A 17,724-nucleotide genomic window follows, 5' to 3' on the forward strand; every position below is an offset into this window, starting at 1 on the left:
GTGCATTTAATTGGTAAAATTCATTAAAGAATGTAACTGCACGTAAAAACAACCTGATTTACAAATGGTTGATTTCCATCAGGTTGCTGCAGCTTGGAAAAGCTCATTCTCTTCTCATTGCTTCACAAAATTACCAGCAAACTGCAAATATGACTGACCTTTCAGAGTAAAAGTAAGTCAGTCTTCATGTCTGTGAAACCTCGAACTAATCTGAGAGAATTTTTTTAAAAGTTGCTCTAAAACTGTGCATTCTAATGGAACGTCTTTGTGAAAGTGGCCATTCTGATTCGTCATGCTGCTGGTCTGATCTCTGTATTATTATGAGAATGATTAAATTAAGTCATACAAAACCGCATTCACATACTGACACACAGACAATTAAAACATTGTTGTTTAATTTTTGAAATTGATTTTACTTTTGTCATTTTGTATACAGTGCTGTTGCCCAACGAAAGGAAATGATTTCAGTGGTTTTGGGATATTAGAAAAGTTTATTCAGCATTTTAGGGCTTTCAGTTAATGTATAACATGTCAAGACTCATAAACAATTTAACTGGATGTTTGCGAAGTACAGTAGTTTCTGGTGTCCTTATAAGTCCAAGAATGGTTTTCCAAGTTCCTCTGTGTATGAGTTTTAAAGCTGACCCATTTAATGCTCTGAGACTCTGCAGATGAAGAGAAGTGGAGTGATTTGATGTGATAGGGCAAACAGAGAGCCGTTGGTTTGGTTCAGTGGTATTTAAGGTTTGTGCTGGCCTGGTTGAAATGTGAATTGTGGGTGAGAGAGAGAGAGGGTCAGCCCGGACTGACTGGATCCTGAGGGAATCTGGAATTGCACAGTTGTGTGAAAAGCTTTTTTTGTACATCAGAACGGGACACTGGAACAAGAATATATAGTAAGCTATTTCCTGTTTAACCAGTTGGACAAGATATAGATGGGAGTGAATGTGTGAGCGGTGTTTGCAGTGTGTGCTTCAGATTGTGCTGAAGTGTGTTGTGAGGTTGTGATTTTGGTCAAAGGTTGCAATTATAACTCTGGAGTTCATTGACTGTGCTAGTTAGCAAGTGGTGTTATGGTTCCATATTAATGCGTCACCGATTAAAGCACAGGATCAGTGGAACATTTGCAGACGTTTCATGCCCTGCAGAGGTGTGTGTGTTTGTGTGTGTGTGTGTAGTCTGGTCAGGGTTTGTGACGTCTCCATTGTTTGAGCCTTGTGTGTCATATGAGAGGCCGTGTCTGTGATGATTCCAATCACGCATCTGATCACGAGGGCCGTGCCACAGTCACGCTGAGCGCTTCGTCATTAACCCTCTAACTGCTGAGTAAAACATGAAAGGAGAGTATCTCTTTCCTCCTTCTTCTCGTGTCTTAAAAGGTGGGGGATGGAGTGAGTTATGTGTGTGGAGAGAGTACATGTGTGTTTGTGTGTAATATGAGGTGCTAGGTGGCTTTTAAGTGCGTGCTGTCAGCTTCTTTGCCCTCCTGCGGTTTTAAACCAACAGTGAAGCTCCAGGATGCAGTCTGGCTGCTTGGAAGAATGTGAGCAAACATCTTTGTTTGCTCAGCGTGGTACAGTGTCATCCAGGATGTCCATACCTGCATGTGAAATCAGCCTAATGTGAGCCTAAATTCTGCCAAAAAGTAGAGAGAAACGAATCGTCATTAGCATTCATACAGCTCCATTCTGCTTATGGAAGGCATTTATCTCGTACAAAAATGCTCAAGCTTTTATGATCACTTTAACGTGTTTATTGATGTGCTTTGGGGTAACAAACATCTCCCGCTGTGAAATATGCAGCTCTCTGTGCTGTTTTGTTCAGCTAATTGTAGGAATTCTCAGTTCAATTCAACTTTATTCTTGTAGCACCAATTCACAACATAGATACTTTATTAAGGGAAATTCTAAGTTTTCAGCAGCTTACGTACAACAACAAAAAGATAAAACAGGCAGATTAGTAACATTAACATTGGAGGTTAGTATATGCTCTTTAAAAACTTGCTGTACAATACTATAAACAAAACACTTCTAATATGACATGTCATCTCATAGCATTTCACAAAGTCAGGTAAAGACCTTATGAATTTTAAATATAGAACAGAGATCCAACAATGCAATGCTGCCTTTGGATTCCCTATGAGCAAGCAGTCGGTGATGGATGGAAGGGGCCAAAAAAACATGAAAAAACCTGTAACAGGGAAGGGAAAAAAAAAAAAACCTTAGACAGAGCCAGGCTCAGGGAAGGTTGCCATCTGCCTCAACCGGGTGGGATGAGAGTTGGGATAAGGGGGGATTGCAGAAGGGGTTGAGGTGGGGACAGCAGGATATTCAGAGGTATAGTATGGAGGTATTTCAGGTGCAAAATGTTTGAGCACCTGTAACATCAAATTTGTAGTTGTGTACATTGAATTTGTATGTGTATCAGCAAATCTGATTTCCCACACTCTATGAGTTGTGTACTTGTAAAATAATTTTTTGTATGTGTCGATTTTTTTTTCTTCCCACAAATACAACACAAAAATACACATTCACAAATCGTAATTACAGGTGCACAAATCACATTTACAGGTGCACAAATCATATTTACAGGTGTACAAATCATATTTACAGGTGCACAAATCATATTTACAGGTGTACAAATCATATTTACAGGTGCACAAATCATATTTACAGGTGTACAAATCATATTTACAGGTGTACAAATCCTTCTCTACAAGTCACATATTTCAACACTGACACGCTCACATTTTGCACCTATTGTTGCAGCACACTAAGTGCAAAGCATACTTGTGCACCTGTATTGTAAGAAGTGAAGTTGAGGTGAGAATTTGAATATGTGCAAATCTGAATGTGAACTTGTGCAATAAGTATGTGAAATAATTTACCACGAAAATACACAAATTGCTACTTACAACCACCCGATGAGAACCTGCACTGCACTGGGAGTACATGCAAACGCCACACTTCTAGCTCTTTTAGCTGTGGAGACAACGCTAATCACCAGCACACTGTGCAACCCAAGTTTACATGCCTTATTTAACTAGAACTGACCACACGATCAAATTTTAGACTTACTTTATGAATAATTTCGGCATGATGAGAATATTGTCACCACACTTTGAGATAGGTGGTAAAACAAGTCGTATTTTTCTGCTTCAGCTGCTTAATCCTGTTAAATAGTTCTCATATACATCTGGTTTATACTTCATGTTGTGTGTCTTTGTCTCCCTGTAGGACCTGGTTAACACTGCTGTCAGCACCTTATTCTTCTTCTTGTCATCTATCGTGCTGACCTGCATCAACCACAACACTGGAGCTGAAATAGCAGCAGTGGTGAGCAGACATTTGACACTCCCTATGTTTGCCATCCAGCAGCGTCCTTAAGGGACATAACAAACACGAAATGTACTGATGCATTTAAGGAGTGTCAACTGGGAGCTCAAAGGTCCCATTTAGGTAGTTGGCTTTATCACAGCAGAGATGACTTTTAAACTGTTCCTGCCTTCAAATGTAATGACCAGACCACTGAATTACCTGACTGGGACACAGAAATGAACCTGAACTCTTTTTTTTTCTGACCACTAGACAGTATATATGTGTTTGTTTTTAGCTAGTATGATTAAACTCATTTATTTTTTGCACATCTCACACTCCTATTCAGACATAGATTTATCTGCTTCCTGTCCCACTTGTTTGCAGATCTTTGGCTTCCTGGTGACAGGTGTGTATGGAGTAAACACCTTCCTGGCAGTTCGGAGGTGGCGCCGTGGCAACGGGTGTCAGGGGGCGGCTCAGACCAGCGAGTACATTCGAGCACGTACGGCATCTCGTGGCGAGATGGAGTCACGACCGGAGCTTGCATGAGCCCTGGCAGACAATCAGACAGACTAAATGAAAGCCACACTACCGGCAGCTGACTGAGATGGACTCATACTCTGCCTCGAGAACACTATTTCATTCAAGCCCTATGTGGAGCAGCCGTCTCAGGCTCACCACATGGCTTTTTTTATTTACTCCTCGTCGCAATACTTCAGCTGCACGATGTGAATCAATCTTCATTCCAAAGCCACAGATGAGCTCTTTGGCTTCGTTTATCAGTAATCCTGGCTGCTCCTAAAGACACAAAGACTCTAACGTGGGTTAAAACTGAAGGTCTGCTTTGTTGTTGTTGTTTTCTTGTTTCCACATATCTTTTTAAAACCAGGACGAAGGATGACTTCCTGGAAGACTGCATCAATTCCTGTTCAGATGTAGGTGTTGACTTACCACAAAGTTTTGTCTTTCACTGTGAATGCAGAAGGATTTGTACAGTTTGCTTATGTCACGCCGCTGCTTGTGAGGTCTGTTGTAATAAATGTGATAGTGAATCCAGAAACCTACACTACGCCAGAAGTACTATGACATTACTGGTGTTTCTTACAACCTCTGGCTGACATTAGATATTTTTTGTCTGCACATTATACATGCTGACAAAAAGTGTGTTTCTCCTTTAAAAATGCATTTGACCTTTAGCCACTATTAAGGTATTTGCAGTCAGCAAATATACAGCAGCACTACAGGGTCATTCTTAACTGCAAGATGGACATTATCACAGCATATGGTCGCAATTTTTTTAAATGATTGAAAACACTTACTACTTTTGAACACAAATGCATCCAGTGAGTTTGATGCAATTACAAAAAAGCAAATAAAAAGCCACATTCCATCCGCTTTATTCCAGGTTGTGTGTAAACGATCTGAAAAACACTCCCAACTGGCATTCCTAAGATTTTTACTCTGACACACTGCAAGCTGGGAGGAGGTTATATCACGCAAGGTTAAGGTAATTGGTATCGTGTTCCCTTTACACACATCCAGAGCTTCAAGTAACTCAAATTTTAACAGTATATCAGTGAAACGGTCGATACCATCGCCCTTAACCTCTCCATGGTATCTCAGGTACTGACACTCCTTTCCATCTTTAATTCTTAAAAAAATATATTTGAAATGAACTCACAGGGTGCCTCGACCTGAACGCTGTATATCTTGATGCCTTCCTAATTATCAGACATGAGACTGTCCTAGACAAATGGAATTAACCGATGAGTTATATTGAGCGTTGTCACAGTTTTCACTCTGCATTTGGTTGACCTACAATCTTTGTATATGTATCTACAATATATTATCACACCCTTCATGTACTAGAATATCTCTAATCATTCCACACTACGACGGATGTAAAGCTCATGCGTACAAACAGATTTATCACTCCTTTAATGTTCTTTATTTTCTTCTTTGGCCAGTGTACCTGCAGCAAACAGTCTTAATCTTGAAAAAAAAAAACATTTTGTTTGCTTTTTAGCATGAAGAATTAAATGTCGGCTTGATTTCTGGTGTGTTACATTGTTCTAATGTATTGAATCTACCTGATACCTCTTTAGGCTTGGTTTTCTTGGTTGTGACTCTATGATGCCATCTCCTGGTCTTGATCTAAATTGTATTTCTTGTGATTTCAGTAGATGGACTGTACAGCCAGATCATAATAGCAGAGTGTGTGTGTGTATGAAGGAAGGACCAGAAATCTACCTGAATATGGGTTAATATGGAAAAACAACAAACTGTACGGCTTTTTATTTGAAAACAGCCTCAAAGTGCTTGATTAATCAGGCGTTTGTCATGTTTTAAGTAACTTATAATATGTTCGCTTTCTATTTCTCTTTTGGTTTGGTGACTGAAGTAGTTGTATGAAAAGACAATCACGTTTGTATTTATGTCTGTTCCTTGCATTGGTAGATTTGTTTTTGACTAATACTGTCACGATGTTCACTTAAACATTTGTACAGCACGAAAATCATGCAAGTGCATTACTGCTATTTGATGCTATAAACTGACCGTAATATTTGTTGAAAGCTACCAAGCTGCAGCTCTTTCTTTGTACAGCTTTGTGCTACAATATGATAAAAAGAATTTGTATTTATGAGAAAGAAAAGAAAGGCTTTGTGCTTGTTTCCAGATTGTGATACAAACTGCAAACATGATCAGTCTGAGGATAATCGGAGATGAGACGTACCTCTGTTTTATAATGATTCTGTGTGCTTTTGTTAATAATCATCTGAAGGTCTGTCTTGTACAGCATGGAGCCGTACTTAGCTGTATTTTTGTATTTAAAACATTCTGAAAACGGCTTCACATCAGTTTATAGTGACAATTTAAATAAAGTGACATTACTGAAAATAACTCAGGTTTTTATTCAGACATGTTTCTGGCAAAACAGTAAAAAAACACGTAACATTTCATCTACAAAAGTTCAGCGAAGGCTCTCATTTATAAAACAGCACTGTGTTCATCATCATCACTGTGTGAGTTATGGGATTTAGTTGCTAACCAGTGGAAGCCACATACGTCTCAAGTAAACTGAATTTTCTCTTGCTTCTTGTGGTAAAGAGCTCAAGCTTCTTTTAGATCTTTGCATTACAGTTGTGTGCACAGATAGCTTCGATCAAGAATCGATCTCGGTGCTTTTCTTATCGTTTAGTCTCAGTTTTAAAACCTAATTATGCATGAAACCCACCATCAGAATTTCCTCATCTGCTCTTAACTATTAATTGAAATTCAACATGGGAATTAAAGGCTGCTAATTCCAAATTTTCAGTCATCTGTTGTCATTTAACACTCATGTAGCGTCATATAAAACACTTAAACAGTCACTGTGGCATTCTACTGCGCCTAATTTCTCAGTAGCGGAAGTGGATGAACAGAAGGATCAAACATACATACAGAAACTGATTAAAAAAAACATGCTCATCACAGACTAGATTGTTTTCTAAAGCAGAATGATATTCATATGTGATATTTAGAACATCTCAAAGTGATACTACACTAAGTGGCTTTAATGCTTTGTTATGCACATAAACAGGTAGTATGAAGGATAATCTGAAGCAAAAGAGTCTAAAGCTTTGGGTTACTGGAGTATGTTTAAAAAATGTGCATGTTTTCTGTTGCTTAAAATCGTGATCTCATCCAAACTCATTTAGGATGTATAAACAATGTCACAGCCCTGAAAAATTGTGCAGTACAACACGTAACAAAGGTCAAATGAAACAGAATGCAAGCAAACATCTTCAAAAGTGAAGTACACTCACGTAGAGTTAAGACAAGTGGACAGAGGTTGTAACCAGCCAACCACTTTTCCATATACTGTTTTTCTACAGTATTACTGTGAGTTTATAATGATGATGCCCTGCTTACGTAGGCCTCCTGTCTCTGTATTTTGAATTTCGCACTTGCATGTATAAAGAGTTGGAACATTTTTGCTACAACACGACTTCGTTACTAGTACATCTGAGGCGAATAATTTTGTGTTTTAGTTTGACATGTCTTTAAACAGGGTCACAACAAATTCCCAAAAGTTCATATTATTCATTATTTCATCAGGCTTATGCCTGATGTTTTGCCCACATTTCGTACAAACACTCAGAGTAACAAAACAGAAGAATTTCACAGTTTTATCAAAGTATCACTTTGATAGTGGCATTTACATTTTTCCCCCAAATCATTTAGGAAACTGGATATGGGTTTGGGCATGAAAAGGAACAGATTTTGTATTATTTTGTAAACTTCATGTAATTTGGACGCAGTATTAATGTAATCTTATGGAGCAAAGAAGCATTTGCAGGTCTTTGCAGATGGCAGCTCAGCAGTCGTCGGTTCTCCCACAACGCTCTAGTTTGTCTGATCAAACATATCTGCTGGTTCAGATCCCTGTGGTTTCAATCTGAGTCAGAGTCTGAAGAATCATCTAGAAGACACAAGTGATCAAACACAAATTGAGTCCAAATGAGTATTATTTCTCCGTTTGTGCTTTCTGTGGAACAGTTACATAAATAAGTAACTTTCATGTCAGAAAGTAACAAATCAAAACACGACATACTTCAACAAAGATGGTTCATCTTATAAACAGACAATCGATCTATCTGAAGTTGAGGCATAATATAGCAGAAAAATATCTATGGACTCTGTTTTTATGAAAACAGAAGTGCAAGCTTTGGGACATCTTCACTTCAACATTGTGGAATCAAACCAACATCAAACTGAAGTATGTCTGTCTGTCTGTGTCTCGCGCTGTCTTATCATTGTCAAGTATTTCATTTGACGCAATCAAAGTACTGAAAATGATTTTTTTCAAAACTCAAAATAAAAATTAATCTATCTGAAGACAGTCTAGAGGTGCTGATGTGCAAAACGAGTTAATGTCAAAGTGAAACACAAAACCTATCATGCATATAAGGGGACCATTGAATGCTTAGTGATGCATCTCTAATCTAACTTTTGCATTTCTGTTTGTGATAAAATGTGCGTAAGAGACAGATGAATATAACATGGTAATTGTTGCACCAAGATGCAGCTGAAATAGACAAGTATTGCAAAATATGTAATAGGGCAAATGCATTAAATTTCATTTTAAAATATTTGGCAAAAAAATGTGGGCTATGTAGTCGTAAATTATAAAATACATGCGTATGTTAAAAACTGCGGAGGCATATCTTTTTTATGTTGACTATATGAATGTGCAGATATAAAGTGGAATTTCTGAACATCACAGGGGCAAAGTTCAGAAGAAGAACCGAAGAAGCCTTTTTGTTGAGGTGTGAAACATCTTCAAAAACCTTCAAAATTGCTTTTGCTGAAGCTCCTACATTTATTTATGTACACGTCAAGCATAGAAAAAGTAGATTCAAAATGATCTTTCACCTGTAAAATATGTAGTTTGTTATTTTATACAAGTGTTCTCATTTGGTCATATACAAGACTTTTATTTGGCTATTACCTTGCTGTCTTGACGGTTCGTCGTTGGATTCTCCTCCTTGCTTTAGGAAACCGGCCAGCTCATTGAAAATGAGATAAAAATCTAAAGCAAAAACGATGGTGGCAATAAATCCAAATATCTGCAAAGAAAACGGACATTTGATGTGAATATAATGGAGATATACTGGAAAAGGAGGTGATGTTGTTGATCTAAGACAAAGTGGGTTGCGTGTACATAGCAACACAGACATTATGGTGATTTAAATGTTAACTTTACCCCAGCAGCCTTTGAGGAACCGTCCGCGTATTTGGACACTGCCATTATGGAGATGATGAAAAAGATAATGGAGGCAGTCACACATCTCATGAAATCCTTTAAGGGAGAAGAGACATAATCCAAAACATGCTATCATTTTCTTCTTTAAACACTGTAGGTTAATTTGAAAACTTCTCTCACCATAAGAGGCCAGAGGAAGCCTTTAAACCTCTCATTGAATTTGGTGGAGTAAGCAAACAACAAGAAGAGAGCAACCAGGAACTCCAGCACTGGAACTGTCACGAAGGCCGCCGCTGTGGACGCTGCGAAGCACACAAATGATATGAAGGACAGAGCCTGCAAAGAAAGAACAATATAAAAAATTAGAGAAAAATACACATCGTATGGTTAGAGTGATGAAAACTGTAAGCCAGGAGCCTGTTGGATTTATTTACTTCTAAGCGAGCTTCTTGAAACCAGAGGCAATTTTACATTTTTAATCCAAATGATGAATAAAAGAACATCAATTTTCATTTGAGATAATGTTGCACTGTGAGAAAGGTGTGTGAATTACAGCTTTGGGCCCACATCCTGTAAGGAGATACAGCTGCTAAAAGTCAATGTTTATTCAGCCTTGTACACTGTTACACTGAATCCCTCTGCTTCTCTCACACTTTTGTGCAAACAAACGCAAAGCTGCGCTAATGAAAGAAGATGTTTAAACATGCTAAAATCATAGTGCAAGTACACTGAGCCTTCCCTGCCTTTGAAGCTGGACACACCATATCAAAGGAAAGCAGGCCCAGACGCTGTAATCTCAAACAGCCCCGGCCATCTTGTCTTTGTCTCAGTCAGTGATCCTACGCTGGCCTGAGGGTAGGAACTCCCTCTGACTGAACCCAAACTGCTGCAGCTGCTGTTCTATAAAAACGCTGCCACTGAGCTGCATCCTGTCAAAGATCCAAAAGATTTCCCTCTAAGACTCTAACACTTCCAGGTAGATTGCAGCAGCTTTTCTCTGAGGCTCCGGATATGTCTTCTGGCATGTTTTGTTGTGAAAAAACAAATTGTGGGATGCTGGGATTGTTACTGTGTTGAACTGAAAAACTAATCAGCACTGTTAATTTACTTGTACGAACCTCCCAAAGAAATTACACATTTATTCAATAAAGCAGTTAGTAACTTTTGAGCTATATTGTTAAACTAAATCAACTTATCTGTAATTGGGTCAATCAAAATGGTAAAAATTTACAAAAATGCCCATCACAGTTAATTAGAACCCATTCTCAAATATCTTGTTTTGGCTTCCCAGCAGTTAAAAAAAGGAAAAAGAAAATTAAGGTGACTTATCCTTAAAGCTTCATTAGAACCCAACTGAACTTTCAAAATAAAACCAAGTGTTGTTACCTTCTACTGAAGATCTTAGGATTATTTACAACAATAGAAAATGATTAAACTATTCACTAAATCATTTTCACTCTGGAGTGTTTGCACTAATTACTGACTTTAAAAGTATGTCATGAGGAAAACAGTTACTAGATGTAGAAAATGTTGATCAAAGTGCAAATCTGGGGTAATAAACTCAAAAAACATCAAACCCTGTAGCAAGAAACCCATTACACTCTGAGCTAAGAATTCGAAACACTTGTTTCATATAGTTTCTATCACCTCTGGAGAAGGCGGCACACTCTGCACACTTTCACCACACCACGTATCCTTTATTAACAGCTTATTTGCATTTTGAAAAAGTTTAAGACACTACAAAACCGCTGCTTTTTAAATTTAATTTCTTTTTACAGCACATTAAGTGCACACCCTGTGCTTTCACATTCCTTTCTTGGGCCTGTTTCTGGCTGAGAGTGAGAATCCTAATGAAAAATACATGCTGGTCTGACACACTGTGTATAATAATGCATGCTCAGCAGGATGTGAGTCTGACTAACACTCCCAAGAATGTTAAAGTTGTGATGCATATTCTCTTTGGAAATCTCATGTCAAACAGCTGAGTTCAGTGAAATTTCACTCTGAACCGTCATTAAAATTTGAACTTAGAGTTGAAAATAGATGTCGCTCAAATAAATTGGAGTTGACTGAATATTGTTTGTGGTGATGACAGCAGTGAAAAAATACCCCCATGTAGTTTCTGAATTCTGTAAACACTACAAGTAACTTTCTTTTCAACTCTTTTGCACATAGAGAAAAGTCTTGGAGATGTATAACTCAAATGCTGCAGAGATTTAACAACCTATGTAGTTATTTTGAACGAAAATATAGACACTGCATGTGATATTTCTGTTCACTTCTATCCATTCCTTCAACATAGGGATCTAGTACTTGTTGCTCCAACATCTCTAAACTAGAATGGATGTCATGAAGCTATCAAGCACTATAATGGAAATGACAATGTTCAGATGGAGTGGGGTCACTGGTCAGTAACAAGCGACACATAGAGTTAAAGAGGTTGTTGATGCTGCTCGTGACAGGTTGTCCCACTCTTTCTGAATGGCTGGGTGAATTTCATGGACATTTTTGGGGGACAGGTTGTCAGACACATCAGTCCAGACAATTACGTTGCAGATTGTCTGTTGTACAGTGCTGTCTGACATGACTTCTTGGACAGCAAATGGTGAAGTTGTGGACACTGAAGTGTGGGGATGACCATAACTGACATACGGCAGCCAACAGCTTGTATTTGTCTTTCTTTTGTCATCGTGTTATTTCAGTAAAACTACATTTTATAGTCACTGGTCAAAGGAGTGTCTGTGTCCATTAAAGCCACACCTGACAAGGGTGTAGCTAAGCTTAATGGTCAAGAATTTGATACCAGTGAGCTCAAAAACATTTTGTACACAACTGGCTAAATGCAACAATATAACAGAATATAATATAACAGTCAGAAAAAACGGTTTGCAAGCTGCCAAGGTGAATCTGAAAATACTTTTAAAATAATTAGTCATTTGAACTGAGCCTTAACAGATAAAATTTTTTTTTTTAAATGTGCAAGTCATAAATTATAATACACTAAGTTGTGCAAACTCACACTCTTTTCATGCACATACAGTACAGTACTGAAATATCTCATCGTATAATCAGTTAGTAAATCACAGCCTAAATACCAGCAACATTCATTATTTGCTGAATGACTGCTTGAGGGTTGATGTTATGTTGCTCTTATGACAGTAGCTGCTCTGCCCAGAAACCCTGCAGCAAATATCTCAGCTTGTAAGTTTGTTACTCCTTTTCAGCGACTGTAAACCAGGTGTGCACTCTCACCCACAGAATGCAGCTCTTTTTAAAGAAACTTCAAGGCATTAAGACTACAGTGGCATTGTGAAGTAGCAGTAAAGAGGCTGCACTGTGTGTGTGAGTGCAGAGGGGGTGAAGAGCTCCAGGCTACATGTTTTATGGCATCAGAATGAAGGATGTGACTGTGGCGAAGAAGAGTGCTGCTCTCTCACAGGCCAAAATGAGATGAATGTCACATGACACAAATGCAAGAAGACCCTTCCCTCCAGTAACTCATGATGCTGCTGACCCCTCCCTCACTTCTAGCACCATCACACACCGTCTCTCAGTTCCTGGTTTGCTTAAACTCTGTTTCAAAAAGTAACTTCTGGTACATCAGTTTGACATTTGTAATTAAAAGTAAATTTATAAAGACACAACTTACAGCTTGAGAGAATCAAACAGTTATATCGCTTGATCACTAACAGAATGGATGAGACTTGGTAATGGACAAACTGGGGAAATGAGCTTTTCGTGTCCAAAGTAATTCCAAGTTTAGTTGCTCCATTGCTCCTCCCTTTACAAATGGAAGCCTCTTAACGGAAGCTGAGTGATCAAAACTGCACTTAAACAGTCTGTTAAAGTTATTTCTGAATGTTATAGAAGCACCACGTTGCTACAACTGCTGCAACTAGTTAGAAAAAACAGCAACTGAAAGTATCCAAAACGCAGCGCGCTTCTGCATTCGTGCGTAAAGGGTAAGAACAATGGCACACTAGCGGTTTCATTTGCTGGACGTGATTCTTCTTGGTCATTTCTTACCACTTCAGCAATAAGCAGCATTCCTTTCCTGGAGGTGGCGAACTCTTTGCTCGGAAGAACAGAAAGCAGGACAGTCTGGCGCGCCCGATTTGAGTCGGGAGCCTCGATGTCCCCCATTGTTGGAGAGGAGGGGAAAATAGTATTAAGTCTCCACAAAGTTGTGACGATTCAAACTACTCGTAAAGTAGCGGTTTTAAGGCAAAACAAAAAAAAGATGTGGAGGCGTGAGCGCTTCTCGGAGGTGGAAACGGAAACAATGACAGCGCGGAAACGCAGCGCCAGCTCCCAAAAGCGCAACATCTGCTTTCTGCAGATGTGAAATGCGATGCCCCCAGCCAGGGCCGGAGTGGGACTTATTTTCAGCCCTGGACTTTCATGCCTCAGACCGGCCCACTTTAGATCACGACCTATTACTATTAAAATCATGTAATTCCAGCCTTGTCTTGTAATTCAGTGTGTTTTTCAAAAATATTTCCAATTCAGTGCAAGTAAGGGTTGCTTCACAATGCGGATTTATTCCAACATGAGTGCACATCTCCAACATTAGTCTTTACAACAATATCAGAATCTATATTCTGTTCAAATAAGTGTTCAAGGATATCCAAACCTTAAAAATGAAATAGAATAAGAAATAAAATATTAAATTTAAAAATAATAAAATAAAATAAAAGGTGTTGCACTTTCTAATAACACTTGTGTCTTTTACAGCCAGGAATCAAACGGATAAAACGTACCTTGTCCTTTCCTCTGCAAGGAAACAGTTCCATCAAAACTTAAATTTCACAAATATGAAAACATCAGTTAAAGGGCTAATCTCCAACATCATTCTTTATAACATCACAATATCCTTTTTTGCAATATCAAATATCAAGCAAATTAGTGTTCACAGATATCTAATCCTCATGAATAAAGAATAATTATTGCACTGCTGTCTGCAAATTTGTTATTCACAGTGGAACATAAGTTGCTAATGAAATTTTTAAAATGCTTTGATTTTCATTTTATATTTACCATAACAAGAAAATAAAATCAGCCAGAGACAGAAACGAATAAAGGTCCGTTTTTTCATTTTCTGAGACCGGAAGTGGTCATCAGCAAGTGTGGAGCCAAACAGAGTACGGTGCATAGACTGCATATAATTTTTTCCGTTAGTTTTCATGGTTAAAATGAGATATCAAGTGGCCGATCTTAAAATAAATCAATACGGATTTTTTTTTTTTTTAAGTTTTGCGAAGCCGATTGCGGGGCCGCTCTCTGAGGAAGCTGCGGCGTCTACCAGGCTGCACTCAGAGAGCGCAGACCTCCGCCAAGGATATTGGCATTCCCATGGAACATTCACGTACATTTATGTACGATTTAGAACATTTTGGATGACATACTAAACTATGACGTTTTTGTCACTTTTTGAACCAGATACTAAACTATGACGTTTTTGTCACTTTTTGGACAACATACTAAACTATGACGTTTTTGTCACTTTTTGGACGACACGCTAAACTATGAAGTTTTTGTCACTTTTTGGACGACACACTAAACTATGACGTTTTTGTCACATTTTGGACGACAGACTAAACTATGAAGTTTTTGTCACTTTTTGGACGACACACTAAACTATGACGTTTTTGTCACATTTTGGACGACACACTAAACTATGACGTTTTGTCACTTTTTGAACCAGATACTAAACTATGACGTTTTTGTCACTTTTTGGACGACATACTAAACTATGACGTTTTTGTCACATTTTGGACGACATACTAAACTATGACGTTTTTGTCACATTTTGGTCGACATACTAAACTATGACGTTTTTGTCACTTTTTGGACGACAAATTAAACTATGACGTCTTTGTCACTTTTTGGACGACATACTAAACTATGACGTTTTTGTCACTTTTTGGACGATATACTAAACTATGACGTTTTTGTCACTTTTTGGACGACATACTAAACTATGAAGTTTTTGTCACTTTTTGGACGACAAACTAAACTATGACGTCTTTGTCACTTTTTGGACGACATACTAAACTATGACGTTTTTGTCACTTTTTGGACGACATACTAAACTATGACGTTTTTGTCACTTTTTGGACAACACACCAAACTATGACTCAGAGAGCACAGACCTCCGCCAAGGAAATTGACGTTCCCCTGGAACATTGTATTCACATACATTTATGTACGATTTAGAAATTGAAGTATCGTATTGTATTTTCATGGAAACATAAGACATATATTTTCATGAACAATTTTATGCCATTCTTAATTAATCAACAGGGAGAGAGGAAAACAGGAAACCCATGCAGTAAAGGGTCATGAGTTGGAATTTAACCTGCATCTCTGACACAGTTCTGTTTACAAATCGCCTTCTTCACCAGTTGAGCTGTCTGGACACCTTGTTCCAATTTATTGGACGACATACTAACCTATGATGTTTTTGTCATGTTTTGGACCACATACTAACCCACATACTAAAAAATTCAAAGTGATCCAGAATCCAGAATCCTTTTCAGATTGCCACCAAAATTAAATCAGCTCTTCCTCTTACCATAGTCTACATCCCCTCAAAGTTTCATGTGAATCTGCCCAGGCGTTTTTGAGTTATCTTGCTAACAGACAGACGGACAGACGGACACACAAACACTGGGTGTCACATACACACGTGGACAAAATTGTTGGTACCCCTCAGTTAAGGAAGGAAAAACCCACAATTCTCACTGAAATCACTTGAAACTCACAAAAGTAACAATAAATAAAAATTTATTGAAAATTAAATAATCAAAATCAGCCATCACTTTTGAATTGTTGATTAACATAATTATTTAAAAAAACAAACTAATGAAATAGGGCTGGACAAAAATGATGGTACCCATAACTTAATATTTTGTTGCACAACCTTTTGAGGCAATCACTGCAATTAAACGATTTCTGTATTTGTCAATGAGCGTTCTGCAGCTGTCAACAGGTATTTTGGCCCACTCCTCATGAGCAAACAGCTCCAGTTGTCTCAGGTTTGATGGGTGTCTTCTCCAAATGGCATGTTTCAGCTCCTTCCACATATGTTCAATGGGATTCAGATCTGGGCTCATAGAAGGCCACTTTAGAATAGTCCAACGCTTTTCTCTCAGCCATTCTTGGGTGTTTTTGGCTGTGTGTTTTGGATCGTTGTCCTGTTGGAAGACCCATGACCTGCGACTGAGACCAAGCTTTCTGACACTAGGCAGCACATTTCTCTCCAGAATGCCTTGATAGTCTTCAGATTTCATCGTACCTTGCACACTTTCAAGACACCCTGTGCCAGATGCAGCAAAGCAGCCCCAAAACATTACTGAGCCTCCTCCATGTTTCACCGTAGGGACAGTGTTCTTTTCTTCGTATGCTTGGTTTTTGAGTCTATGAACATAGAGTTGATGTGCCTTACCAAAAAGCTCCAGTTTGGTCTCATCTGTCCAAAGGACATTCTCCCAGAAGCTTTGTGGCTTGTCAACATGCATTTTTGCAAATTCCAGTCTCGCTTTTTTATGAGTTTTTTTCAGCAGTGGTGTCCTCCTTGGTCGTCTCCCATGAAGTCCACTTTGGCTCAAACAACGACGAATGGTGCGATCTGACACTGATGTATCTTGGCCTTGGAGTTCACCTTTAATTTCTTTGGAGGTTGCTCTGGGCTCTTTGGATACAATTCCAACGATCCGTCTCTTCAATTTGTCATCAATTTTCCTCTTGCGGCCACGTCCAGGGAGGTTGGCTACTGTCCCGTGGGTCTTGAACTTCTGAATAATATGAGCCACTGTTGTCACAGGAACTTCAAGCTGTTTAGAGATGGTCTTATAGCCTTTACCTTTAAGATGTTTGTCTATAATTTTTTTTCGAATGTCCTGGGACAATTCTCTCCTTCGCTTTCTGTTGTCCATGTTCAGTGTGGTACACACCTTTTCACCAAACAGCAGGGTGACTACTTGTCTCCCTTTAAATAGGCAGACTGACTGATTATGAGTTTGGAAACACCTGTGATGTCAATTAAATGACACACCTGAGTTAATCATGTCACTCTGGTCAAATAGTTTTCAATCTTTTATAGAGGTACCATCATTTTTGTCCAGGCCTGTTTCATTAGTTTGTTTTTTTAAATAATTATGTTAATCAACAATTCAAAAGTGATGGCTGTTTTTGATTATTTAATTTTCAATAAATTTTTATTTATTGTTACTTTTGTGAGTTTCAAGTGATTTCAGTGAGAATTGTGGGTTTTTCCTTCTTTAACTGAGGGGTACCAACAATTTTGTCCACGTGTGTAACCTCCTTGGCGGAGGTAATAACTGTAAAAAATAAAGCTGACTACTTCACGGATTTTGCCTATCACGGGTTCTTTTTGGAGCGTGACCCTCGCGATCAACGAGGGTTTACTGCAGACCAAAAAGTTAGTATGGAGGAATATTCCACCTTAAATGTAGACCTGAGAAGTTGGTTTGGAAGAATTTACCATCCTAAACATCCTTACATGTAGACTAAAAGACGATTTGGAAGAAAACTTTACCTAAAATCCTCCAATCTAGACCTAAAAGGTGAGTTTAATGGTATATTCCACCTAAAATCCTTCAATGTAGACCAAAAAATCTTGTTGTAAAGGAGTATTCC

General features: G+C 38.4%; 2 protein-coding genes across 2 annotated transcripts in view; one reads left to right on the forward strand and one right to left on the reverse strand.

Annotated features, from left to right (window-relative positions):
- cmtm4 (CKLF-like MARVEL transmembrane domain containing 4) overlaps positions 1-6,218 on the forward strand; it is a 22,008-nt gene extending 15,790 nt beyond the window's left edge. Inside the window, exons 3-4 of the mRNA XM_022201450.2 lie at positions 3,237-3,335; positions 3,702-6,218. Coding sequence (XP_022057142.1) covers positions 3,237-3,335; positions 3,702-3,866 — 264 coding nt within the window. The 3' untranslated portion in view covers positions 3,867-6,218. The remainder of the gene's footprint in view (positions 1-3,236; positions 3,336-3,701) is intronic.
- On the reverse strand, positions 6,210-13,427 carry cmtm3 (CKLF-like MARVEL transmembrane domain containing 3). The gene is made up of 5 exons (XM_022201462.2): positions 13,090-13,427; positions 9,244-9,399; positions 9,064-9,159; positions 8,809-8,926; positions 6,210-7,779 (listed from the first exon to the last, which is right to left on the reverse strand). The coding sequence occupies exons 1-5, from the start codon at positions 13,204-13,206 to the stop codon at positions 7,751-7,753; spliced, it is 516 nt and encodes a 171-aa protein (XP_022057154.1). The 5' UTR covers positions 13,207-13,427; the 3' UTR covers positions 6,210-7,750.
- Between the last annotated feature and the right edge of the window lie 4,297 nt (positions 13,428-17,724).

This window comes from Acanthochromis polyacanthus, chromosome 2 (genome assembly GCF_021347895.1).
Source record: "Acanthochromis polyacanthus isolate Apoly-LR-REF ecotype Palm Island chromosome 2, KAUST_Apoly_ChrSc, whole genome shotgun sequence".
Lineage (NCBI taxonomy): Eukaryota > Metazoa > Chordata > Actinopteri > Pomacentridae > Acanthochromis > Acanthochromis polyacanthus.

What these genes read in the sequence shown, in the direction of transcription:
- cmtm3 (XM_022201462.2), bottom strand. Translation starts at nt 13,206, where the DNA reads ATGGGGGACATCGAGGCTCCCGACTCAAATCGGGCGCGCCAGACTGTC. An exon ending in TGCTGCTTATTGCTGAAGTG is followed by an intron (nt 9,400 to 13,089) that starts GTAAGAAATGAC and finishes CTTTCTTTGCAG; the next exon opens with GCTCTGTCCTTCATATCATT. An exon ending in GTTCCTCAAAGGCTGCTGGG is followed by an intron (nt 8,927 to 9,063) that starts GTAAAGTTAACA and finishes TTTTCTTTGCAG; the next exon opens with ATATTTGGATTTATTGCCAC.